The sequence below is a fragment of the Bombus affinis genome, chromosome 7 (genome assembly GCF_024516045.1).
Source record: "Bombus affinis isolate iyBomAffi1 chromosome 7, iyBomAffi1.2, whole genome shotgun sequence".
Lineage (NCBI taxonomy): Eukaryota > Metazoa > Arthropoda > Insecta > Hymenoptera > Apidae > Bombus > Bombus affinis.
The window spans coordinates 8,666,470-8,693,521 of record NC_066350.1 but is presented as its reverse complement, the minus strand read 5'-3'; the positions used below and the strand labels follow the sequence as shown (position 1 = coordinate 8,693,521).

The window sequence follows — 27,052 nt, the reverse complement described above, 5'->3', positions numbered from 1 at the left end:
ATAACGATACAGAATATGAAGCGTTAAATGCATCACGCTGCGCTTCTTTTATTAAAATATATACAGGATGTCGAAAAAGTGTTAGTCATGGTTTTGGGAGGTGATCGTACACCTTCGGATCGGTGGAGATCCGTTAAAAAAGTGGACCGCAAAATTGACGTTTTTTTCCATTGAATGGCACGGTACTCATCGCGAGGAACAAAAGTTTGAAAGGAACCGTGCGCCGCGAATCTCTTCGTTCTCTCGGACAAAATTGCTTAAAGTTTCATTTATTCTCAAACTGGTTTTATTCGTATTTTAATATCAAATATAATAACGCGAAATAACGAAAGTGTCATTATCTTACGAATGAACTTATATACTTTGTGAAAGTATACATAATATCTACCACTTTAATCTTCAAACTGAATTTATTACACGTTAAAGTCAAATATAGAATAAATCAGACGTGTTCAAATGCCGCTGACTGAATCTCTGTGTCATACTCTGAGAATTTCTATACGCTCAAACTCTTGCGTTCTAATGATCGAGAATGTTGCCGTTGAAAGAACTTCTCTCATCCAGAAACAAGATATCTTCGAGATATCGTGCACTGCGCTCTAATGTTCCCAGCATCCAGGGACAAAATTTTCGTCATCCTACGAAATTCTTGCGCGCGATGAACCTCGTAAAGATCTTCTTTAGGGGCATACCAGCACAAATTTACTCTTCTTTACGCCAATGGACACGAAGACCATCGAGTGAGGAATTTGGTGTAGCAATTGTGGATCGTTGAACCCTCTGGAAATCACGACGACCTGGAACTTACTTTTCCTTCACGCTGCGATCTTTCATTAGTCGAATTTTGCCGATTGTCGATACGTATATACTACGAAACAAAATTTATTGCTTATTGTTACATAACTATATTATATTACCGTTTATACTTTCTTGTAACTTATATTATTTTGTGTCTTTTATATATTGTATTATCGCGATATAACAGATGAAATCGGTTTAAGGACCGACGAAGCTGTAAACAATTTTTTCCAGCAGGACAGCTCATTTGCATCTCATGATTCCTCTGAGACTTTCGTTCCTCGTGATAAATACCGCACGATGCGATGAAGAAAAAGGGTTTAACCTTGAAAGTCATGCTCGAGATCAATTTTGCCGTCCACATTTTCAACAGATTTCCACCGAGTCGAAAGCGTAGAGTCACCATCCAAAGCCACGACAAATACGTTTTTTAACGGTGTATTTCAATTTTTTCCGATCAAATTTGCTCAGAGTGTAGGTAATGAAAAAAAAATATATATATATATATTATATATAGACATAGATCGTTTAAAGTTTTATTAAAAAGTTGTATCTAATAAAAATAGAAAATACACAGAGGGCGATGTATAGTCCCTCCGATAACGCTCGATTCCGCTAGACTTGCACGCACGAAGAACTTGAAAGAAAAGACACACATATTGAACATATATTGACTCGGACGGTAACTGTTTCGTAGAAATAAAACAAAATCAAAAGGAACGTTGTATGTACATTCTGAAATGAAACATTAATAACCAATAATTACGTTGACTGCAAACCTGTTCTTGTCTCGCAGTATATTAACAATAAATCCTTATGATCCTCTTCGTATTTCATAATTCCTTTACAACTTTGCAATAAGCGTAAATCATTCGAAACTCCATAATAAATCTTCGAACAACCTATATATATATATATATATATCTAACCAACCATTTTCTGTTATAAAACTATGTAATAACATTTTAACGATGTCGACGAAAATATCCGAAAAGGTTCGATCAGAAGAAGCTAGAACATACTGTATTACAACCTATAACCATGTACAGAGGATATAACTTGTTGAAAGAAGCGTCGGTGAAAACGTGTTAAACACTGTTAAACGATTAAAACATTTTCTTACGTTGAACTGCTGGTAACTGCACATTTCTTGTTAAACTCCATTTACAAGAAACATAACAGAGCGAAGAAACGTTTTACCGAACTACGCGGCCTCGATAGTGGCTGTTCATAGCGAAAGGGTTAACGAGAACATAAATACCGGCACTTCTTAGGTAAGAGAGCACCACCACGAAGAATTTCTCCTTTCTCCTGTCTTCCCGTCTTCTCTCCATTCATCGGACCGCACACCATGCGGTCGAAGCAACTTCACGCGTCACTGACCCATCCTTGCCAGTTTGTTGTGCCGCACCAAGGCCACTTGGGCCACGATCAGGTGAATAACTTACGAAGGATTGGACCAACAAAAAACACGTACACTATAGTTTGAACGTTACTTTGTTGACTCTTTGTTGAGCAGCAGGTTGGCGATATACCGCGTCCTGCGTATAGGCTTTTTATTCGCTTCTCATTAACGAGGGATATTACGAAGTTATCTCGTACAATTAGTGGAACTTTATATATCGGTTGAAAGTCGGTAATTAATAGCGGATACTTTCGTACAATAATAACAAGTTTGACGATTATACCGCGGATATTAAGCGGATACGAAGGCAAACACGGATAACACGGATAGCCTGGAAAAATACATAAAACAATTAGAAGTATATTTCTACGATTATCGGTATTAATTAATTAATATTAAAATAGAAGATGCAAAGAGGAAGATGAATTACAAATTCAATAAACAAAGGAGAAAACTGGAGAACGTCTCATTTGTTAAAAATCTGTGGTACGGTCGAACGTTATTTACAGACAGAAATTGTTTACATATTTTCAAGCTGCGATAAATGGTTCGTGTTTTCGCGGAGCAGGCAACACGATATTTAAATCACCTCCTTCTTATGCAATCCAATGATTTCTGTTCCTTCGTCTCTTAAACGAAACGGTAAATACAGAGATAATGCTGTGGCCAGATATTCAATGCGAGCAACTGTACGTAACAGCTTTGGACAACGACTCATATAGACATATGCCTGTGTGCACCAGGTGTGTCTATGACTGTGTCGCACGAATCGTAGGTGGCAACCATTTTCCACGCCATAGAGTCAGAAAGGAGGGATCTCGTGGTGCGAGAGTCGAACGATTCGACTCGAACCGTCATCGTTGCTATATTTGGCGTAACGAGCGTGTACAGGTGGTTTATTTATAAACGTGTACGCCAAGCAAAAAGCAGTCGTCCATCGATGTGTACGGGATTAACGCTTGTTGGTTGATCGAAAACGGAAGAGACGCTTTTAATAGATTCCAGGAGCTGGTGCGATCAACGCCCGATACGGGGAACGTACTAGCTACTTTTATTTCAGTGGATCGCGTCAACGATTCGAACGACCCCGTTGGGGGCTTCTTTCTCCCGGGACCGTGGCGTTTATTTTTAACTTCGCGCCACTCTGAATAATATCGTATCATAGGTCAACGCGATCGAGCTTTTCTTCGCAGCCCTTCTGCTCGCGAAACGAATACGCATTTGTTACGGTGCACTTGCTAATTTTAAACGCAAGCTTTCGAAAGATAGATGTGACATCAAATTTTCGGAACGCAGTAGAATTTAGTTTACCTTGGCCGATCGAAAAGGATCCTACCCTTCTGTGATATTATTCTGAACTTACTTGAAAAATCACTTTGCTCGTGTACAATGCACGTGTGAAAGTATTTAAACACTTACTAAAAAATATTCTTCTACGTTCGTATTATACGCGTTATAATATGAACAGAAGGAAACAGGTCGCTGAAAATGCTAACGTTCGAAGGAAACGAAGCGATGGTCGCCAAAAATTATAATATTATGATATTACAATAGCGCGCAAATAAACCGTAGGGAAAGAGGAACAATTATCACTGAAAAGTATGAAATTAATACAGTAGAGTAAAATTCTGTTCCTACGAAGCGGAAGCGAGGAAAATAATTTATAAGACAACAATGGATAATATAGTATTGCAATTTATTAACAGAAATGAAATATCAATTCCTTTGATTTGTTTGTCAACTGTGTGGTATCGATGCCGCTGCTGATGCACGCGACGCCGCGGTGATTTCTTTAAATATAACTTGCGACGGTCATTGAAAGAGCAGCGAATGTACCGATTAATCGGGATGATCTGAATGCTTCTATATATATGTAAATTCTATAGAATTCAAATTACCCGCCAAACCGACATTTTTACCTTTGCTTTGTTTTGCCGGCAGTCATTTGGCTGAATAGATTAAATCACGAGAGAAGAACGGTAATTTATGACTTGGAAAATTCTCAATTTTCCAGGTAAAATTTGTAGTAGATTTGTTATTAGCTGTTACTATATTTAATTGAATTATTCCCAAAATAAACTCGATTTTCCAGAATCGATCGTCTGATTTACCCTAAAGATTTACATTATTATATATATATACCTTAATATAAACATTTAAAAGAAAAGAGCAATTTTCACCGAAAATTTCCACCAAAAATCGTATACTATACCTATTCGAATTCAGAAAGCAAAACGAAGGAACAATTAGCACGAGAAATTAGAAGATCATGATTCTATTCCGATTCACCGATGAATCCAAAGGTTTCGTTTGCGAGAGTCGACAGCCGCGCTACGCGGAGGGTGTGAATGCAAATTCCCGGATTGAAAACGCATCGAAGAGTGGGAAGGTGCGCGTTTGCATCGGTTGGTTTTAATCCCGCGGTGATCCACGTAGCGTCGTTCGCACAGTATTAACCTCTCTAGAGCCGTTGGTCAGGACGCCAGCCACGGTAGAAAGAAACTCGTTAGGTTTCGCAGAATCGATGACCTCCTCGAGGCTATCGAGGGAGGATCGTGACTCGCCGAACGGCGGTACAGTCAAGCCACGACTGCCTTCGATCGCCGTTCACGGTTTTTTAATTGCCAAACGACTTTTCCGCGTGTCCACTCCTATCTCTGCTTTTCCACACCCACCTTGCAATTGGTTGGCGTTGGATCGCAACCGGCGCGCGATACTCGATCATTTTTATTCCTCTTAATAACAGACGGCGCCTCGCGGCGGCGGCGGCGGCAGCGACCGTTGTCAATACCAGCCTCGATCGACGCCTCGATACGCATAGTGTTTGAGAATTCTTGAGCGTGCCTGATGGGAGTATTGTCGCGAGTGTGTTGGTTAATTTCATACCTCGAACTTGAATTATGGCAGATACGTATGGCAGATGTTAAAAGAATCACGGAGAACACGGCGTTTTCAGTGCTTTCTTCTCCAGCGGTCGTATTGAAATACATCGAGCAAAAATAATTAGGACCTCCGCTACTTATAATTAACGACAGAATCTCGTATTTCGGAAAAAGTATTTTTATTATTAATAAATGTATGTATTAATCAAATTTCTACAATGTATTTCTACCATTAACGATTAACGAGTAATGAAAGAGCAACGCCTCTCACGGGCTAAAAAATATTCGAGTCGGGAAGAGTCGGAGTAGTCGGAGTAACGTCTGTTACATATTGTTCAGAAACTTCCTTCAAATTCTTCGTTCGGCATCGTATTGTTTATGCCAGGTACCATTTCCTGCATGATGTAATGTTTGCTCTTCCTAACATAGAATACACTTCACCGAGTTTGGTGAAATTTTATTTTAACATAAACAATTTTATTATTGGGTGTTTGAAAACTTTCGTGACCCAACGTGTATTCTATCTTTATAGCTTTGTTCGTAAAAGCATGTATTTGCATAAATATCCGGCTTTTAGCTATTATTTGCTGACACGTGCGTGCGAAAGTTCGTTCTAACGTACAAAGCGGAATTTTCCAACGGTTCCAAATTCCTCCCCGAATTGCTGGGAAAATGAACGACTGCAAGCAGCTCGAGTAGAGCTTATACCTTCTTACTGGGTCATTTTACAGTTACACCGCAAGTCGGCGTGTTTCGTCAGGTTTCGGAGGTGGCGCGGCGATTTTGCATAAATTTTCATCCGCGTTGATTACGGCTCTAGCGAGCCGCCGCATACCTTTTCCCGCACTATAGCACATTACACGACTGCGATTAAATTAGCATGATTTCGGGCCACGAGTTCGCGTTACACGATTCCACGAGTTAACCTATTAAACACGAGGAATCGTTCCATCGCCTGGTCGATAATATTTCTTTAGCAGTCGCCAAGCCGAGAACTTATCGCGCTCTTGCATCTCCTGCCTATGATAGATGTCGTTTCATAGGGCACGAGTACAACGAGCTTTCTTAAACTGTAGTAATGTAGGCCTATTTAAAGCATCCAAGCTTTGACATCTTAAACTTTAATCTGTGAATTTTGCACAGTGAAACGAAACATGTTACGAGGCGTCGTTATTTTTTAATATAACGAAGGTCCGCGAAAATATCGTGTAGCTGATATTCAGCAAGAACAGGTGGACATTAAAATTAAATAAGAATATCCTTTATATCTTGCAATAATTGTTTCGTTTTAAACGTGAAAGTAAAATTGTTTGGTCGCTGTGCAAAGTTGCTCTTCTACGGCAAAGAAATGAAAAATAAAGATACGTAGTTTTCGTTGTTCGGATAACAGGAGGTTGATAAAGTGAAATTTCATTCAAACGAAGTTCTACTACATTTTGGAGGCGACGACTGGGAAAATAAGCAAGTTTTACCGTGTTTAGAAACGAAGACTGAGAAAATAGACGATGTTTCTTTGCTTCGAATCTGATAACGTTGCAAACATCGAGACATTGCTGACAATTTCACTTGGCTTATCACTATTATTGCCTTGGCCGAACCCGCCGTGATAGTCGTGATAACCGGTTGTTCGTGTCTCGTTATGCTGATAACGCACTCAATACGCGCGCAAAAAAACGCCGATACGATTTACATACGCGATTTGCTTCGAAAGCAACCTTTTACTCGGCCAGGACCCAAATTATCCACGTGTAAGACGGGTTACGAGAAAAATCGTCTATCGAAAAAGACCAACGACATTCTTGTGTGACAAATTCTCCTTATACAGAGAAACAACTCTGTTAAAGTGAGTTTGATTGCGTTGCACGAGTTAAAACTTATACAGCGTATAATTTTTACGCAAATACTCGATCGTACTTTGATAATCGAATCATTTACCGTCGATAGAAACGATATAACTCGATCATAAAATCAATGGCGAATAAAATCTACACTGTATGATTATACACCGGTTGGTATAGCGATCGGGCAGCATTCAAATTCCTTCGAATAAAGATCTAATTGATCCGAAAGATAAGTGACCGAATAAATTCTTATACGAATACTTTATTCGAGAAATTTTTATTCGGATAAAGATTATTACACGAATAATCTCATATTCTTACGTAACTTACGTACCGTCAGAAAGTGGACTTGTCCTGTTTTCCAATTGGTCACTTCAATAACGTCTTTAAAACGCGAACGATACCGGCTGCATCAATGAAATCCATTCTTGTAGCTTTAACTTATGACCGTGTCATATCGTTTCCACCAAATGTATACATAGTGCTATCGATCACGTGACCACGAAACGACGGAAATCGGTATCACACTGTTTAATCAAACCTAAGGTCGTCGAAATTTGTGGATAGTTTAGTTGGAGTCGAATTCGAATCCATGCAAACGTCTTCACCGACGCGATTTCACGATGTACAATCGATATCGACTGGACGTAGACGCGGGCGATAAGATATGCATTTCGAGTGGTTCTGAACGGCAATCGTTTGGAAGGAAAAGCTGATGTTCCAGATCGGAAAGTAACGCCCTGAGAAAAAAGCAGCTTTCCATCCTCTGGGATTCACATAGGTCTTACGTTACAGTTATATTTATCTTCCTTGCTTTGTCTCCATTTATACGTGTCTCCATTTATTTATAGGTACGATGTAACTATTTAGTCTGTTTATAATTTAGAAAATTCACATTATTCTCCGCGATCGATAAGCTTAGAGCTAAAATCGTAGAAATCGTTGCTAAATTTGCGGAGTCACGCGCGAAATCTTTCCATCGAGCTTATCTCCGATCAGACGGAACGTCGATATTTCAAACGCGTTTTAACGATTTACTATTTCGAGACTTGCCCGGGCTTTTAAGCCGTGTCCACAAGTATTACATTATACCGACGTTTCGCGTCGTTTCAGCATAGCAGCTAACTTCTTTAAAGATCAGGTGACACACTGGTATACTATATCCGGAAGTCTCGAACAGTAGTTACAACTCAAGCCATGTAAGCGTAAAATTCTTGTGTTTTGACATGTTCGGCGAGGTCAAAGTCTTGCGAGTTGGTTCGATACACTCGACGGGAATATTTATCGTAGGACGTTATCGATTTTACCTTTTTATATAGCGTTGACATATCGACATTCATAAATATTCATAATTTTGATAATTGATTCATATCATCGATCGTACAATATGTAGTTAACGTAAACTACGATACGAAATAACTAACGAACGACACGAACTAACATAGATCGTTTAGAATACGCGTGATCGATCATATTAGCGTCATTGTATATTTAGCGTAAACTTGAGTGTTGTATGGCCGGAGGGAGAAGTTGAAACCACTTTCTAGAGTTACAGTAGTAAATTTTAATAATTTAATTGTTTAATTAATCGAGCTGCTCTCAATATTTGAAACCTAGTTTACGTGAATTTTGTCGAAACGATTTAAGGTAAACTAAACGAATAATTCCAGGATGTCTGCTCGGAATCCGAGTATGATTTGTAAGATCAGACAGATATTCGTTTATGGCATCCTGTATATTATTGCACGTAAAAATATTACGTTAATATCATAAAAAAGCACACAATAATTTATATAGTATATAAAATAATGGCTTCTGATCGATAACAAACCGTGGTGATTCAATTCTCGAGACGTCTAAACTAAAATTTTCAATTGCGACTTTAACGTTTCAAACCATCGTCATACGTCTCTGAAATGTTTCCCAACCCTCGCCGTTTTCTCCTTTGAAAGCGGTCGAAGTAGCGTGCAAACGCGTTTACCTGGTCGATTCGCGATAACTCGGTGACTTTTCGTTGGACGCGACCAGAATTCGATTCCTCGCGAAACGCGACACCGTGAACGCGAGAAAACGACGAAAAGAAAAATCGCGCGAAGGAAGCGCGTTGGCTCGAGTTCGCCGGTAATAGCTTAGGTTACCCACGATTAAAGATTTCAGCTGTTCGCCAACCAAGGAATCGCGTTACGCATAGTTCGCGCGAGTCGCTAATTCCTCAGCCACACGAGCACCGATCGGCTCGATCGGCGTCGTTTAAACGCCTCCACGTTGTTCCTTTGTTCATCGAAAATTGTATGTACGTGCATGCCAAAAATCGTACGATCACGCTCTTGTAACACGTAGTTTGTGAAAATCGCAAAGGTATAATCGCATAGAACGTACTGCCGATATTTTCTATATTTTTGTACATTGCACGGGATCTATTCATTTTTCCATTGGCTTAACGCTTTCACGGTCGATGAGATCAACGTGGTGTCAAGTGCAAATGAAATGTTAATGTCCGATGACGGCACGTTAGTGTCTTGAACTTGAAACATGTTGGCAAAAAGCTCTCCGGTTACTGGTTAAAGTTACCGAGAAATTTACACTGTCGGCAAAGCGTTAAACGCGATCTAATTGTTAGCCTCCGCTGCGTTCCTTCGGTCACTTTCGACCCGAATGTAGCTATACCTTGCGCGTTAAAAAATATCTCAAGTTTGAGAAAACGTACGATAAAAGTATCGGCGTGCGTGATTTCAATCCTATGTCAAATATTATTCTTAGAGATTAAAAATATTGTTGGTTGGTTGAAACGAGAGCAAGAGTGAAATGTAAAGATCAAAGTCCGGACGTATGCCCGAACTATTGTAAACCGCATAGAGGACATTTGATAGAAGAGAAGCGCGTTGATAGTTGGGAGCCAGAAAACTGGCGCTTGCTCCGTTATCAATCGGTTGACTCGTCGTTGGACGATATGCTGGTTGGCGCGTGCCACGCGGATTCAGAGCTGATTCATTACGGACATTCGATCAACCACGGTAGCCGAATATGTTTACTCGCTGGCGGCTATCTCGAAAAAACGAAGGTCGACGTTTGGTTTATTTGGTATCTCTTAAACGTTGAAGCCCGCGTCGATAGCCATCGATATCCCTTCAAAAGCTATCGGATAAACATTACAAATTGTAAATCATTCCACTATCCTATTTCTCCGTTTTAACTTCTGGAATTGTGAAATTACAGTACAGCAATTTGTAACCGACAATTAACACCAACTAAAATAGGCAAATTGTCGAGGTAGTGGGGAGACGTGTATTTACAGCCGGTTGTATTATTAAAAAATCAAAAATACTTGTGATGTACGTATAACACGTATAATCCCGTAAATCCCCAATCAGTGACTTATGCTACAAATAATCGCCTGGTGACGAATAGGCCCGGTGGGCGTGTGCGTGGGCATCGGTGACATCGAGGCACGTCCGATTCGATTTTCGTCGACGATTCGTTCGAGAAAAACTGCCGCTTCCAACCGATGCTCCCAGTGCGCTTGTCTCTCGTGTCTCAAGAGTCTCGAATGTTTCGAACGTAACGATGATTCCCGAGCGCGGTGTAACTCGAAAATCGGACAACGTGATGCGATACGGAAGAAACGACTGAGATTCCAAAGGTAGGAAGGCATCGTTGTTTGACCGGGCAGAGATCAGCGAATCTCACGAGGCTCGAACGATCCGCTATTCTCTTTGGGCAAACAGATCAAAGCGTTTCGAATGCTATCGAACGAGCGAGCGCTGGATTGTTCGGGCTATCGTTCAGCTCGAACTAAGTTGTGTAAATAGAATGCTATCGCTCAAACATAAATAAAGTGAGTTGTTGTTTTGCGAAGCACGGTAGATGCGGAAAATTAGAAAGAATAAAAATTACGGGAAGTATACTAAAAATCGAAGACAAGAAATGAAATTGTATATATAATTTGTAAAAAGAAAGAGTTTATCATAGTGCTATAAAATTGTTCAATTCCAAACTGTACGAAATTGTAGGAGGAAATAAATATATATAGAGAGAGGTATAATAAATAACGAACAAAATGTTGCACAAATACGTCGATTTTCTTCTCATAATCAGAATGTGAATTCGATAGAATCTAATAATGTGAGTTGACTGAAAAGAAATTACAAATGGAATGTTGCAATTAATCCAACGTTGGCGTTCAACGGATTAAGAAAGTACAGTGCTGTCTGTTTAAATGGGGCATACTTGCTTAACCTTTACATTGCAAGATCCTCGTACACTGTAGTAGTAACCAGCTATAAAGCAAGACAGTGACTACAAAAACATATAAATTGATTTTCTTTTCATCTTTGGATAATTGAACATTTTAGTTTTTTAGCTGTAATAGTTGTTTCTCGATATAATATATATCGCAATAAGGAAGGACCAAGCTTTTTACGACCTTGATTCTACTTTTTGCACCTACAGTTATCGTAACTCCGCTCTAGCAATGGAACGCTTTGCCAGAAAGATTCAGTGACCCCGTAGACGACTAAGAATACCTAGGAATTTAAGAAGGAACGAGCCATAGATTAACACATTGTTGATATACGACGAGTAAACTGGTGAGTTCCCGCACAAACGTTGTCGCCGGTGGCACACATTAATTTTTGCATGAAATAGCCGGTGAAGCGACTTAAAATAAAGAAACCTTTGTATAAACTAGTCGGTGGTACGGCGCAAAGTAAAACGAAATTTTTGCATAAATTCGCCGGTGGTACGCCGCGAAATAAAATAAAATTTTTGCATAATCTACAGCCGGTGTTACGCTGCGGAATAAAATAAAATTTTTGCATGAAATAGCCGCTGATACATCCGAAAACGAAATAAAATTTTGCATAAAATAGTCGGTAACGCGTCTCAAAATAAAATATAAATTTTGCGTAAGCTAATCGGTGGTAGGTCGCAAAATGAAATATACATTTTTCGCATAATAGTAGCTGATCGACGATGTGTTAAACGTCGAAGATTTAGATATAGGTTGCACCGTTCATGGCGGTGTTGTGGCGATGAAATCAGGCGAGGCGAAGCGACACAGCGGCCGCGTGCCTAGATCAACTCGCGCGTGCTCTCATGTTTATCCCAATGTCAGCCGTCGCGGGTATTTTTAGCGCAACCCGTTACAGTTGACCGCGACGAGTCGACGCTTCGTCACGGTTCTTCCAGCGACGATATGTAGCGTCGCGTCGCGTAGCGTCATGTCGCGTCGTGGCCACACGTCTGCATACACGTGAACCGACAAGCTACTTTGCCACGCGACCCGGTATTGACTCCTTGTTATTCCATTAGCTCGATTCAGAACATTCTTATGGTGCGTATCTAGATCGAGCGTACGAATGCCCACTCTTTCTCCGCTTTAGTATAATTTGATAAAATGAAAGTACGAACGAGCGTTCGTTCTCCGCTTAGCGACTGCTTGTCGAATCGGACATTAAACATCCGAATGCTCGAGCAAAAATGCTCCAAAAACGCTCGTTCGACTCCTTTTTAGGGACTCGGTTCACCTTCTACGAAAGTTCACTTACGTTCGTTGCGAAGGCATAGAGAATAAACAGACGATTAATAAATTCTATTTGTCTTATAATAGAATATTTAAAGGTACATTATCTGCTGTTTAAAGCGCTATAAATACGTATAGAGTGGCTTTTAAACCGTCGAGTAATAGTTACAAAACAAAGTTGAATTTCGTATAAGTTCCCTATTTATAGTATATGCTCGCTATTGTAATATTAGTATCGTAATTATTTATTTTATCGTGAAATTGGATTGAAATTGAACCTGGTTTTACATAGTTTGCGAACACGAAACAAAACTATTATAAAACTAAACTTGCACGTAACTACGATAGCATAAAGACGTATTCTTATCCCCCCTCTTTATCTCTTGATACTTTACCTCTATAAAAACATTCTTCCTGTTACACCTCGATCATGCGTTCATTTATTCCGCCATTTATTACCTATTTATCTTTTCTCGTTCGTACTTATTATTTCCCAATAATTGCACACTTCTCCATTCTTGTCTTCCCTTTCCCTCTCTGTTTGTGTTTTTCCTCTTTTTCCGTGCTCGCCATCGTACGAGAATCCGTATCCTCTACTCGAATCGTTGAAACTAAGATTTCATACTTCGAGTAAGCTAAGCTTCGATCGATATTGCATTTTCGATTACTGTGATCGGTATCACGAGGAAAGAGCAGATTAGCGGGCAAACCGAAGCAAACTGAAAAGAAAGATTTCAGTTTGTTATCGCCAGCTATACTTGGAATGATTCGCTGAATAATTTGAATAACTTTGGCGTTCAAGTTGGTCCGGTTTGTCGGATCGTAGAGAAAGAGACTGAGAGAAGGGGAGGCAACGGATATCAACGATCTAGTCAGGTTGCTCGACCTTGCCTCCGGAGGCGAGTTTCGTTTCCCTCTCTGGTCGAGATTTAATGAATCGTAATCGGTGCAGTTGCCACGGCTCAGGGTCGCCGGTGTTCTTCGTCACCCTTTCCTCGATCGTCGGTCGGCTTAGTGTTTCCTGTCTTGATCCAAGGGAACAAAGAAGAATCGGAGGACGCTTCGAAAACGAAATGGAATATTACTCTACGCCGCTGGCGAATTCACGTTCGAATTTCATCAGAACGTAAAGAAAACTCTACAGTGGGTAGAAAAAACATTCGCGTGTTTTTATCAGGCGTTACATTTCATTTTTATAATATGAAATTTTTATAGTTATTAATATCCTTGGATTTGATTAATTTGTACGAACGCAACCACGTGCAAATGGTTTGTCGTAGCCGTTGTATCGTCGAGTTTGTAAACGAGCCGAGTGTTTAAAGTATGCAAAATGTTGTCTAAAAATATCCACTCTATAATTGATATCTTATTTTGTTATTAATGTCATATATCGAAGTATACTGTCCAAGTTAGTAACTGAAATTCGACAGAAATGTCTAAAACCACTTTGCTCTTTCGTTCTTAAAGTCGGTAGATTAGATACGTGTGATTGTAGCTGCGCTCTACGAACGCAATTCCAAGAAACGACGAAGATAACAGCGATCACGGTACAAGCTAAAATTCCCTATTACGATGCAAAGAAGCTGTAATGTCCATTTCGATCGATCGTTCCACGATAATTCTCTCTTCGTCGTATCTGATCGAATCACGTACATCTTTTTCTGTTACAGTGTGCCAAAGCATAGACATAAGAAACAGCGTGCGTTATTTCTCAAGACTGAAGGGATGCCGACTAGTCGAAGGCTTCGTACAAATTTTGCTGATCGACAACGCCGAGCCGTCGGAGTATGCCAATATCTCTTTCCCGGAACTGAAAGAGATCACCGGATACCTGCTTCTCTATAGGTAATCGTTGGTAGTTCACTTTCAAATAAACGTTAGGCGGAAAAAATATAATGACTGTCTGCTGGGGTATTACGCATCCTCAATTTGTCGAACAATTTAAATTCTCCGTCGTTATTACCGAGTCGAGTAGTTTAGATTAGTTTGATCATTCACGTTTTCTTTGGGGAGCACGTCATACAGAGTGAGAATACGACATTTCTACAAGATTTTCCATCTGTAAAAGTATTACGAAACGATAAGAGTGGTTTCTGAAATTCAGGTAATAAAACAAATCGTAGATTAGAAGGAAACGATAGGACAGGTTCAATTTTATCGATTTCCTGATCTTTGTGCCATTTATCGACTAAAAAGAAGTATTTTAATATGAAATACCCGAAGAAGATGGAATAATCTAATATGTAGATAGAACTATCGACGTTAATGTTTTCTAAATGTTGGAGACGGCGAGGAAAAAGACGTATTTAATTGCAAAATCAAGCAAAAAAGATAGTTTGACATGGAATCGGTCGATAACGTATTATCAAGAACAGAGGTAAAAGATATGAAATGCTCATTTTTATCGGTTTGTTAATTTTAATGTCGCTCGGAGGCTAACATAGTTGGAAAGGAAATAATTTGTTAGATTCGATTCGAAGATATGTCTCGTGGAATTAATTGCAATCGTTTCTGAAATGTTCGATAAGGTGCAAAATTATGTACATATTTAATCTCACGATGGAATAAAAAGACGATTTATGCAAATTTCAATTAACATAGAACGGATTACTATGGAAATGACTAAAAATTGCTTATCACGTTCCTTGTTGCACGTGATCCTCGCATTGAATTTTAAAACTTTGCTTCTACGAGAGAGGAAAATACGACTTACCGTGCTTCTCTTCAACGTCTTTTAAGTCGAATCGAACGCACAACAATTTTTCCTTCCACAAAAGTAACGCTCTTTGACTCTGTTCGTTACATTCGTAAGGGACAAAAAAACTTTCCATGAATCGTACGAAATGGTCGAACGACGAGTCATTGGCAAATACACAAAGGAATTAAGTGACAGAGCCAACGGGAGCGTCGCGTCGCTGCAAAGTAGAAAACCGGCGCGGTTTATCTGTCTCTACGACTTCCTCTATCGTTGAAGGCCACTAAACTTCGTTGTACGTTGTTATTATCTCGCCGGTTCCTTCTTCAGCTTCCTCCTTCCTCGTTGGTTGCCCCTTTCTGGCCACTTTTTGCAAAAGCATCGAAAAGTACCGTAAACGGGCAGAACATCGACAGGTATAAGTTTGTACGCTATTATCGAGACTTTTATACTTTCTACGAAACGTTCGAGAGTGGGACAAAGGTCGTGCAACGAGGTAGACGCGAAGCAGTAAAATAACTGTGGAAAATATTTCATGTTTCGAAGAAATTTATGATCTTAAAGAAGAAAACGGCTGTGAATAATAGTATTAATATCGCAAAGGATAATATTTCTTCGAATATCTGGAAAATATATTTTTGCGAGTAGGAAAGAGAGAAAGGAACGGTTGATGAATTCCAATGTACGATAACTAGATTGCGGATGTTCTTGAGTTTACGAGAAATTTAAATGTGCGAAGATATACAGGAGGCGCGTAATATGAATATAATAAATGTAAAATAAATTCGTATCTGTCTTTTCTTCTCTCTTACTTCTATTCTGTTTCTGTTTTGTGTATGTGCTATAGGGTAAAAGGGCTGCGAAGCATCGGTCGCCTGTTCCCTAACTTGACCGTGATTCGAGGCCATTCTCTGTTTATAAATTACGCCCTTGTCGCGTTCGAGATGATGAACCTGCAGGAGATCGGGCTGCATAGTCTAACTACCATCGTAAGGGGTTCCGTTCGTTTCGAGAAGAATCCCGCGCTTTGTTACGTGGACACTATCGACTGGGACCTGATTGCTAAGGCTGGCAAAGGAGAACACGTGATCGCGGTAAGTTATCAAATCAAATAATTGTCAAATCTCATAGAAAGTTCTTGTAGAGATCAGGGATTGTTACGCGATTATTAAAATTTCTTACACGCGACGTTTTACGATTTCGTAATATCCTACGACCGTTTAGGAGATAATTTTTTTTAAAGCAGAAGCTACTAATAGGAGTTGATCGAGTTTTTCGCGATACTTGGAATTTTTCGTTCATGCGGAACATGCGGATTTCATCGACGGCAGAGAAATTCATTTAATCGGGCATTGACTAGAATTTCGTTGAAGTAAATGGAACACTGGAACTCCATCGTACTTGAAAGACGCGATCGCAAAAGTGTTGATTAATGCGCACTGTGCGAGAGGAATTCGCTGCATAGATGGAAAGCGTACAATTCAGACACTGGCACCGAAATTCCATCTTCTATGGCAAGAAATCGCAATAGCGAGTAACGGCGGCGCCTTCTGGCATGTGGGCCAAGTCTTGGCGGAAATTTGACGATCCTGTGGAGAGTAGCAGGAGCATTATCCGGACGTGATGCAACGAACCGTTTCCTTGGCATCCCTCGACATCGGTATAACAATTCTATTGCCCGCTAATAAATAGCCGTTAAAATGAAACGTTATTTAACACCTTCGCATGTCGTTGACTTTGAAGATCACGCTCGTTCGTTTCGTATCGTCTAGCGCGACGCTTCTTAAACTTTTTCCACTCGAGATCCAGGGCAAACTTTTTTCGCGAATAATTTTACGCAACCGCAACTATATACGTGAAAAGGTACATAAGAGAAATATTTATTTGTTTATGTTTGATATAACAGATTGACATATGGGACAGAAAAGCAAAAAATAAAGAAGAGATGAAAAGAGATAGAAGATGCAGAAACAAAGAGAAAGAACAAAAATAGATACGAAGGAGCAATGAGAAAAGTTATATTATGACACTGGCATAGAAAACACTCGAGAGAATGTCTTAAGGATACTGTACATTGACCGAGAAGATGCGATGTGGCAAGAGTTCATGCGATTGACCATACGCGATTTATGCAATTATATTGTAACAATCGTAGAATGTGCGATGTTGTTGCGTATGAAACAACAGGTGACTTCTGAAGCTTCTTCGTGGTACATTGAGAAGTAGCAGCTGCATAATATCCAGACAGTCAACAATCGCCTTTAAATATTTTACTAATAAAGATCGTATCAGATATTATCCTTCTCTTGCTCGGTATCAGAAGATACAAACTATCAACGATACTGACGTAATTGAGAGAATCAAACGTCATCGAACGTTGCTATATTTGGTAGCCAGCCTTAAAAATTTCTGTTAAATTAAATATTATTGCTGCAAGACGTACAACACGGAGATCGTGTTATATCATCGTATACTAAAATTGGTCTGACAGGATGGCAGTACGATGTTCTAAGTGTGTTTGTATTTTTAAGGAACTTGCGGGACCTGTGAATAAGTCCTAAAGAATCAAGACTAGGATATAAATCAAGATTGGCTGAGAAAATAATACTTAGATCTTTTTCACATTATCAAGCGTGGATAATGGCGTACGATTTATGAAACAATTAAACGCTAGATTATTTCTCCAATGATTAAAACGCACAATACGACACTAGGGATAAGTTGAGAGATAATTTATTAGCTAAACGCCAGTTACGTAGGCGATCAAGATCGACCTGGATCAATTGGACAGAGTCTGACAAACATCTATTCTGTTAAAGATTCTGAGATCGTTAGATATTTTCATCGTTGGACATATCATTAATTTAATTAATTTGCACTGCGAATTTTATTTCAATTTCGTTACCAGTAGCTGCCAACGCTTTTAAGTGTTTTATTTGAAATTTACTTTAACCAAAAATATAAGACAATTTAAATAAATAAAGGAAGAAAGAAATTCACTTAAATGCCAGTTCTATTCACACTATCGTTGTATTTTGTAATCTTTAAGTGTAGGATATATCTTGAAACAATTACCAGGATGCAATCCTGGTTTTCTTTCGCACGTTTCACAAAAAACCTGGGTTTCTTTCACAAAAAAAGATGGGACTGAAAGAATGTCGAGTGAGTCTCGACAAAGGAGCTCATGAGATAAAAACTGATGTTGAGTCACGCTCGACATAGGAGTGCAAAGGTTTAATAAATAAAATAAAAGACGATAGATCCAAGTGAGGATCCTGAGGAACTCTGTATGTACTTTGAACTTCTCTAAAATAGATATTCGCCAAATTGATAATTTGAATTTTGTCAGATAAAGAATAAATAGAGTACGGAATAACTTATGAAATCGAAAGCTCTGTTAAAGTCAGTATATACGTCATCAACTTGGAAGCCCTTCTCAATACGATCCACCAGGTAGCGACGGCACTCAATCAGATTAATTAAAGTGGATCCCGTGTTGCTCGTTAATTATTACATCTTTGTAAATAAACGATAGCTCTTTGCTTATTAAGTCTTCAAGAATTTTAGTCGTTCTGTATACAGCTGGAGCTATAATCAGAGAAGTTTAATTTTAAACGATTCTCTGTTATATTTACAATTTTATCACCAAAGCTAAATTTACATTTTGCTGAGATAAATGTGCTGTCTTGCCGTTACATAAGCAATTTAATCTCGGCTGAATATTTGATATAAATGTCAGAACATCTTGATCGTCTTTCGTAGACGCGTAGTCTAAAATCTGACAAGTACGTTTAAGAGATTTTTAAAAATTGTCGGTAATTCTATCCTAGTTCCAAGCAGAAGTTCATTTTTTAGAAGGTAGATGTTTTGTATCTATGTCGACTGATAACTGGACAAATTCTTTTTTATCGTTTGTTGACGGATGACTGACATTTTTCATCTCACTGGTGTGTAAACAGCTGCAAACATTTTCACGGCCCCATAATTCTGTTACGCAAACCTGTGCGATCGCGGCTCCCTTTAAAAAAAAAAAAATAATCCTGGTCTACGATATTGTGTTCAATTCTATTCTACGAAAAATATATAACAAATTCAGAGTGCATTGTCCCTGAAAAATATCAGCAAAATTGTTCAAAAGTACAAAAGATTAAATTTAAATGGACGTTTTCAAAAAAGTTCGGTTCGGACCGTGTTAGATTAACTTTGTCGGGAAAGAATGTTTTTTGGCTTGCGGGAAAGATACTTCTCGGCAATAATTAATAATTTTCCTAGGTTTTGGCAAAAACGATCATAACGCGCTAAAATGAATAGCAATTCATTGAAGGAAATAAATACATGTTTAATAATCAACCTGGTAAACAAATTAAATTGTCACTCAAGTTGCTAGCTTTCTTGTTTACAGATCTCCTATTTTTTAACAGATCTTATCGTTCCTGTTAGAAATAAATTCATATTTATATTGTACTGGTATTTGCAAGGACGAGAGTCGATCTAATTGGAATTAATTTATTAGCTCTTTATTCCACAGTTACGGAAATTTTCTGTTACCTTTCTCAACGAATGACTCGCTTAAAACTGCGATCATTTGTCAGAGTACAATGTTGCATATACGCACCATGAAATCTGAAAGAGTCGAATTAGATCACGTAAAAACAGAATTGCAGTTTCTCTAACCACGTCAGATCGAAGTCGTATAAAAACGGAATCGAGCGTGTACGGTTGTTCTATTTTCAAGATTGTGTCACGGAACACGGCCCCATTACTCTATAAACCAATCGGACTTTGCATCGTTTCCGCTAGCCAACTTTCCGGCCACGAACGGTATACATTCCACGGAGCAAGTTTCGCGATTCGAACGCGTCGACGACAATCTTTCGCGCGGCGCACCACCGATTGCTTTCGGGTGAACGGTTCCCACGACGATTTTGCCCGATGCAGGGCAATAATATCCCACGGTTCCAGCGTAAATCAGAGAATCGCACTGCTGGCACAGTTCGCGATGAACTATTTCTGTCGTAGATCGACCGACTGTCCTCGCTGCCGGCGGGATAATAATATCGTCACGCCATCCACGAAGAGGTGAACCGAGTCGTTTTGGTGCGCGACGGCCGATCCAGCCCTCCGCGGAAACCGGTTCCCGAACCGGTTACAATTTCAAAACGATCAGACGTTCTTGAAATAAACGTTAACCCTCCGAGGCTATACCTTTCAGCAGCAGAATCGAGTCGAAATGACCCAGAATATACGTACATCTACAGATTAAGACGCACGCTATCGCTTAGAAATACCAGCACATTTGTTTATGTCCGACAAGCTGTACACTTTAAGTGTAAAGTCGCCGGTAACTTGTACTGCAATGGTTTGATTCGTTACAATTAAATTCAGGATTTTGGTATTATAATTGTGGAAAATAGAAGGGCTCGAACATGCACAGAGAACCTATGTAATATGCAGAAATAAACGTGAAATGTGTAAAGTATGTGACAATCTTCGTAATATTAGGTTGTCCGAAAAGTGTTTTTCTTTTACAACGACGCATCTTTATACAAACGTGAAACCTAATCTGTCGAACGTTGTGATCTTCATTTCGATAGAACAAAATGGATCGTACGTAATTCGATAAAATAATATAAAACGAAAAATGTTGTACATCTATTTCCTTATAAAACGAAAGAAACAGGAAATAAGTTCAATAGTCATTTTATGCCGTTATCGATCGACTACAGCGAAAGAAAGTAGATTCCAGTAGCAAATTTATTAAACACGTACGTAATGGCATTCGACTAGAGCCGAGTATAGCACCGTAAAACTTAGTAGAACGAGATGAAATCGAAGATACGCGGCAGCTATATTACACCGGTGAGCATCGGATCAAAACGATCCAGATCCAGTGTCCGATAGTTAAAGATTGATTCTCGAAAGCATGTGTGCGATAGTGTTCGACTATGCTCAAATATAGCATTGTAAAGATGAGGATAACAAGAATGTAATGCAAGATATGCGGCAGCTATATTACAGCAGCGAGGATCGGATCAAAACGATCCAGATCCAGTATCCGAGAGTTAAAGGCTGACTCGTGAAAGCACACCGTCAGCTCGATGGATCGGCGTATTTGAAAGGCTCGATGCTGCGAAACCCGATCGATTCGACGCGCAATCGTCGACAGTGTTGCAAATATCCTATACAATGTTCCTTAAATGTAAATCTCATTTAACGCGATGGAATGCGGTTCGTCACGCTTGCCGCCCTCTGTAGATACAATGAAAGCTGGCGTTTTAATCCAGTCCCCATCAACCAGCTGACAATGCGTTAATTCGCGTTTAATGCGGAACATGCACACCGATCCGTGCAAGTGGCAAGCGGATAAGCGCTGCGTCATGTCGATCCAACCCTGCCAACCGATCCTTTCTTTCCGCCGTGTCACGCGCGGCAGCTTTACGCGCCACAGCCGAGAGTAACCGATCGCAGTTACAAACTTTCGCCGGTGAGAAATACCATTCGACGTTATCAGCGACCATGTAACACGCGGAAAACGTCGCTCCATCGAGAGATCGTAGTACGGCAATCTCTCTTTCTCTCTCTCTCTCTGTCGAGAAGGAGAGAGCTGGAACACTCGTTAATTCGGAAAATATAACGCGCGTCTCTCGAGCTCGTCGTCCTGCCTCGTTATCGGTTGGAATACACGTTGCCAACTCACGTACATCATGCACCATGTGTTTTAGTTTCCAACTTTGGAGAACGTATGGTTTGCGCTACACGCGAATCGTTCGATCGGTGTATTTGAAACTTCGTTTTTCGTTTCGGCTATCCCGAATCTCCGAGAAGCGTATACTTATGTTTTTATCAGATTCGCGAGATCGCGCGAGCAAGCGTATACTGCAAAGGGCGATTCCGACAAATCCGGTCTGAAGTGTGATCGGCTTCGTTCGAGCGAGCGGTTTTCGGACAAAGAGATTCGAATCTCTAGGAACGTGTTCCTTCGTGATTGCCGAGAGTTTCGTTCGGATTATCGACAATTACGAAACGCCTCGAAGAGCTTTCATTTCTCGACGCATCCCGCGGTAAAAACTTCCACTCGGTTAGCGCTCTTACTGGCAATTTGCACCGGTTAGGAAGAAGTTTCGATCAAAGAGGATTCATCGGAGCAACGGCGCGTGCCGTTATTCGCTGGTTTGTGGGTGAATTCGACGAGAGAAGAACGATAATGACATTATGAATGAATTTCGCGCACGTTACTCTGCCAACTGTGAGAAAATGTAACGTGCAATTCATGCTCGGCTACGTAGCAGTCTAGCCGATTTCATGAAACAATTCCGTACAATTTTTTAGTATCTTATATCTCTGTCAATTTTTGGAAAACTTCAGTTTTGTGTTTATAATTCTCTGGTGTAATAACAAACCTGTGCTCTTGTTTCATATTATGCATAAAATAATTAGAGACTGTGTTTTTGTTTTTAAACCGAGAAGCGTTTCTGTTATTCGAACACTTGGTACTCAAGCGTTCTATTATTCAAATATCGTCATTCCTCTTACGTTAATATCGTACGATTCAAATTCTAAATAACTTTTCAATTCTGACAACCTTCTTGTCATAAAATTAACTATTTCTTGCTGTTCATTCGACCATTCGCGAAGAGACGCGATCGCCAGAAAACACGTCAACGGGAAGCGTAGATTCCCGTTACGATAATAGGGATAGTTTAATTGAATTTACACTGAATTAACAGGTATAAATTAATGTGTATTCCAACAACTTTGTAAAGAATACAATTACTCTGCTGCGTATGTATAAGTTAAGTAAGTGATTGATTTAAGGGTAGAACCCGGTAATAACATGTCCACTATTCTAACGATGAAAAATAAGTAAAGTAAAAATGGCGATGCTGTGTCGGAGGAAAGCTAGTGACGGGTGTATCTAACGTAAGGGACCATCGGATTTGTTGATGACAATTTTGGTTAGGAAAGTGAGGGCAGTAGACATTGCTTCTGATTGGATAAAAGAAGGTTGGTGGATTAGAAAGGGTCTTAGCCGCCCTCGATAGAAAGTTGCTAATGTGAAGTATCATACGTGAGAAAAACTAGCTCTGCCGCGTCTTCCCGTAGTAAACAGTAAGCTTTAGAAACGATTCAGTAAAGAGATGTTTGTTCGGTGAAGTGAAGGACCTTAGCTAAAAAATTCCTGAGATTTATGATAGGTCCTTAAGATTATTGAGGGTACGCAGTAAGGATGTGCGGACATCTGGTTGCCACCTTGCCCGCGGTGTGTAGCTTGGTTTAGGTAGAGTGTCGTTCGACGTAACACTTGCGTTTTACTATTTCTACCATAGCATTTCTTGCTCTTGTAATAAATTCACACTATACGATAAATATGCAGTGTTTAGTATTTTTCTTTGCACGAAGATGCCTATTTACTGAGACGTCTATTTAATTTAATACGATTAGTATGACCGATAGGTGTTTATGCAAAGTCAGTTTTTAATAACGTATGCAAAGCAATCTAAATGAACACTTACTCGTTAAATATTATTACGAGTGTTATGTTTGAATATTTTATACAGAGTTTCCGGTTACGTAGGGAACAAAACATGTAAATTATTGGAAAATTATAAATTGTATGAAAAAGTGATTCAGACAAAAAGTGAATGGGTTCAGAAGGGCATACTTTCGTACAATTAGCTTTTTAATTAGCTTTTTTTGTAGATGGATAGCTACAGGTTATATAAAACTGGCATCAAGGCTTACGAAACATTTACGTTTTTTTAAAATGGGATCATGAAATTTTTAATGCAGTAAATCGATCCGTCTCCAAAGTCTTCTCCCCAAAAAGAAAATTTAACCTATTTATGTCGAAGAACTATTAACTTAGCAAATATTTTATCTTTAATTTATCAAAGTTAACGTATGGAAGACAAGACTTGTCTTTTATACGTTAAATTTGACAAATGGAAGTATATACCAATTTTCCAGGGAACGTTTACTGTATTTGAAACTACGTGATTCCATTAAAAAAAAAAAAAAAACCTGTATTACCTGTCCACGTAGAAACGAATCGATTACAACCAGTTTATTTGCCCTTTGAAATCATTCGATTCGTGTCTGAATTATTTTTTTCCCACAGTGTATAGTTTTCCAATAATTTGCACCTTTCGTTTGTAACTGGGCACCTTGTATATCGATTGTACAATCTACAATCTGTAACTTTACAGCAGAGGAACACACCGAAAATTACCATTAACCGACGAAGGCGTTTAACGAACAACCAATACTTCTACGAACTTTGGATCACGTTATATTGCACAACGCGATCGCTAGATTAGTCGAGTACGTGACGTTTTATTTCCGCTTTGGCCTGTAAAATTTCGACTCGCCGATGCCTGTGGTGAGTTTGGAAATCGGAAGCGACACAGAGCTACTCGATAAAGTACAGCCGTAGAAAAAAAAGCGTTGGAAAGGGAATAGATCAGAGACATGGAAATCCCGACGCTAATTGCCGCGCGATACGCCTGAATTATTTCTCTGGCGACCAACGACCAGAACGACGAGGGTGGACATATGGATCGAACGGGGTGGCGAGTCGTTGTAATAAAAAGGGCGAGCCGTACCAGTCGAGCTCAGTTGACGGCGATTCTTTTCAATCGGCAACTTTTATTTAAACTTTCATTGTCCGCTAATGGAAACGCAACGCAACGCAACGCAACGCAACGTCGTTTCGTCCGCCGCCGAACGTTTTTTCGGCGCTCTTTATTGATTCCTGCGACGTTAACGCGTCATATATGACGCGTCGCGTGCCCGCTGCTTCCGCGAGATAAATCTGTCCAACGGTCACGCGTCAATCTCTTTTCCTCTATCTCTATTTTTTCCCGACTTGCCTGATAACGTGACCGCGATTTCGCCGGTAATTATCCGTATCATTGAATCTTGCAACTGTGGAGAAGATTCGATATGCGTCAGCTGGTCATCATCTTTTCGGAGAATCTATCAATCTATCGAGAACCGAGGAATATCGCAACGTCATAAATACGTTGCGTTTCTTTAAATTTCGTAAAATCGTAGAATCTGGCTGGAAGGCACAACGTGCGTAGCAACGAAAGAGAAAACGAATCGAATCCTTGGAAATCAGGCAGATGGCAAGCTTGTTGTAAATTGTGCGAAATTACGCGAATGGCACTCTTTAACCCTTTGAGCGCTATGAACGTAATATGCGTTCTCATACAACCATTCAATTTAGGGTAAAAGTGGCGTTAAAGTGGCGTGATAAAAAAGACGTATGGATGTTATCCAGCTGACATTTTGATGATTTCGTTGAAACAAAAAAAAAATTAATTATCAAACTGACAAACCAAAGTGTGTAGCGGACTACAATGCGTTGATGGGCGCAGTTGATAAAATCGATATGATTTCGAGTTCACTTCGCTGCGTTCGAAAAAGCACAAAATGGTATAAAAAATATTTTTTCCACCTCTTAGGCCTCGCTATATACAATGCATATATTCTTCATAAAAGTGCTAATAATAAAACTGGAACATTTGAAAATTTTCATCTGCCTCTGATAAAAGATATTTTGCAAAAATACCTACTACGCAGAGTAGAGGCTGAAGGAAGAAGATTCATTCGGACGACATTCCATTTCTGTTAACGAAGAGGCATTTTCCTACATCCTGCACAACTAAAGAAAATAATAAACATTGTTCACGACAAAGACACGCTGTTTGCACTAAACATAATCGCAGGATTGACTTGCGTTACGAATGCAAAAAATGTAACCGTGCTTTACCATACAATACAAAATTATTAAATTTTCAATTAAAAAAATAAATTTCCCAACTTTTATATTCTTCATGTTATTATTGCGTAATGAAATAAATGGTCGTTAAGGCTTTTCAGGTCACTACATCGTTTATTTTAATTACAATCGATATATTTTGCAATGAAAATTCAGTCTGCTCAACTTGCGCTCTTTCGTAAAAAATATGGCGCACGCTTAACTTCCGACAACGCAGCGCTCAAAGAATTAAAACTATCGAAATATTTGCAAATGTAAAAGCACCGAAATAATTTACACGCCTAATACTTAACACACAATTTTTCTACGAACAGAAAATAACGCAAGTAATTGGTAACCGAAGATGGCGGATTTTATTATCGTACGAAAATTGTGCTTGTGATTCGATTAAACGGTAGCCGAAAATCACTATGTCCATTCACTATTTCAAAGTCGTAGTAGGATACCGGTTTGTTTCGTTGATCTTCGTAACCCCCGTGCCACGACAATCCCGATAAATATCTCATTTCTCGAGTCCGGCCGATAGGATGGTAGCTCGTCGCAGCAACGGGTCGCAAGGGTGATCGATAGAACGTGACCGGGTCAGAGGGTTAATTAGTTTCCGGCTGGCGCGCTAAAAAATTCGAGCGTGTCGCGAGGGTCGAGGGTCGAGGGTTCGTCGCAAAGTTTCGAGCTTTCAACCAGGCGCGAGTACCGTCGAGAGTATCGTACACCCAATTGCATCGTTTGATCGCTAGGAAAAATTCGTTATTCAATCTTGAAATTGTAATTTCGAATTGAAAAATATTTCAATTTTCATTTGAACGCAAATTTCTTTTCACATTGCGGATTTTTATTCACATTGCCGAATCGGTCAGATTAACCACACGTTCCTCTAACATTTAACGTCGATTGACCCGTTCAGACAACTTTGGGGTTCTGGCATTCTCCGATTTTCGCGGTACTTTTGGAATCGTTCGATTCGGACGTCGAATATAGCGTGAAATATCGTTTTCAACCAGCAGTCGAATTTTTCGACAGGATACTAATTTTTTACCAACTTTTACCCGAATACCATGTTTATTCGTATTGCTTGATTCCGTCGATGGTACGAGAACAGGAAATGAGCTTCGTGTTTACAGGATGTC

At 39.6% G+C, this 27,052-nt stretch overlaps 1 protein-coding gene and 2 long non-coding RNA genes across 11 annotated transcripts in view; 1 reads left to right on the top strand and 2 right to left on the bottom strand.

The window, feature by feature from the left end:
- The window catches only part of LOC126918926 (uncharacterized), a 136,800-nt gene that overhangs the window by 45,218 nt on the left and 64,530 nt on the right, over positions 1–27,052 (bottom strand). The gene's annotated exons all lie outside the window — the stretch shown is intronic.
- Positions 1–27,052, top strand: part of LOC126918872 (insulin-like peptide receptor) — a 116,846-nt gene that overhangs the window by 73,420 nt on the left and 16,374 nt on the right. For 5 of the 6 annotated variants that reach the window (XR_007711449.1, XM_050727328.1, XM_050727330.1 and 2 more), the window contains 2 exons: positions 14,118–14,292; positions 15,990–16,236. Coding sequence is in view for 5 of the 6 variants with exons in the window: in XM_050727328.1 (XP_050583285.1) it covers positions 14,118–14,292; positions 15,990–16,236 (422 nt within the window). In the remaining variant the exon portion in view is untranslated. Of the gene's footprint in view, positions 1–10,767; positions 13,591–14,117; positions 14,293–15,989; positions 16,237–27,052 lie in introns of those variants that run through there. The other variant, XM_050727331.1, reaches the window with a different exon arrangement.
- Positions 1,734–7,308, bottom strand: LOC126918936 (uncharacterized). The gene is made up of 2 exons (XR_007711481.1): positions 7,261–7,308; positions 1,734–5,931 (listed from the first exon to the last, which is right to left on the bottom strand). It is a non-coding gene; the product is annotated as an uncharacterized LOC126918936 (long non-coding RNA).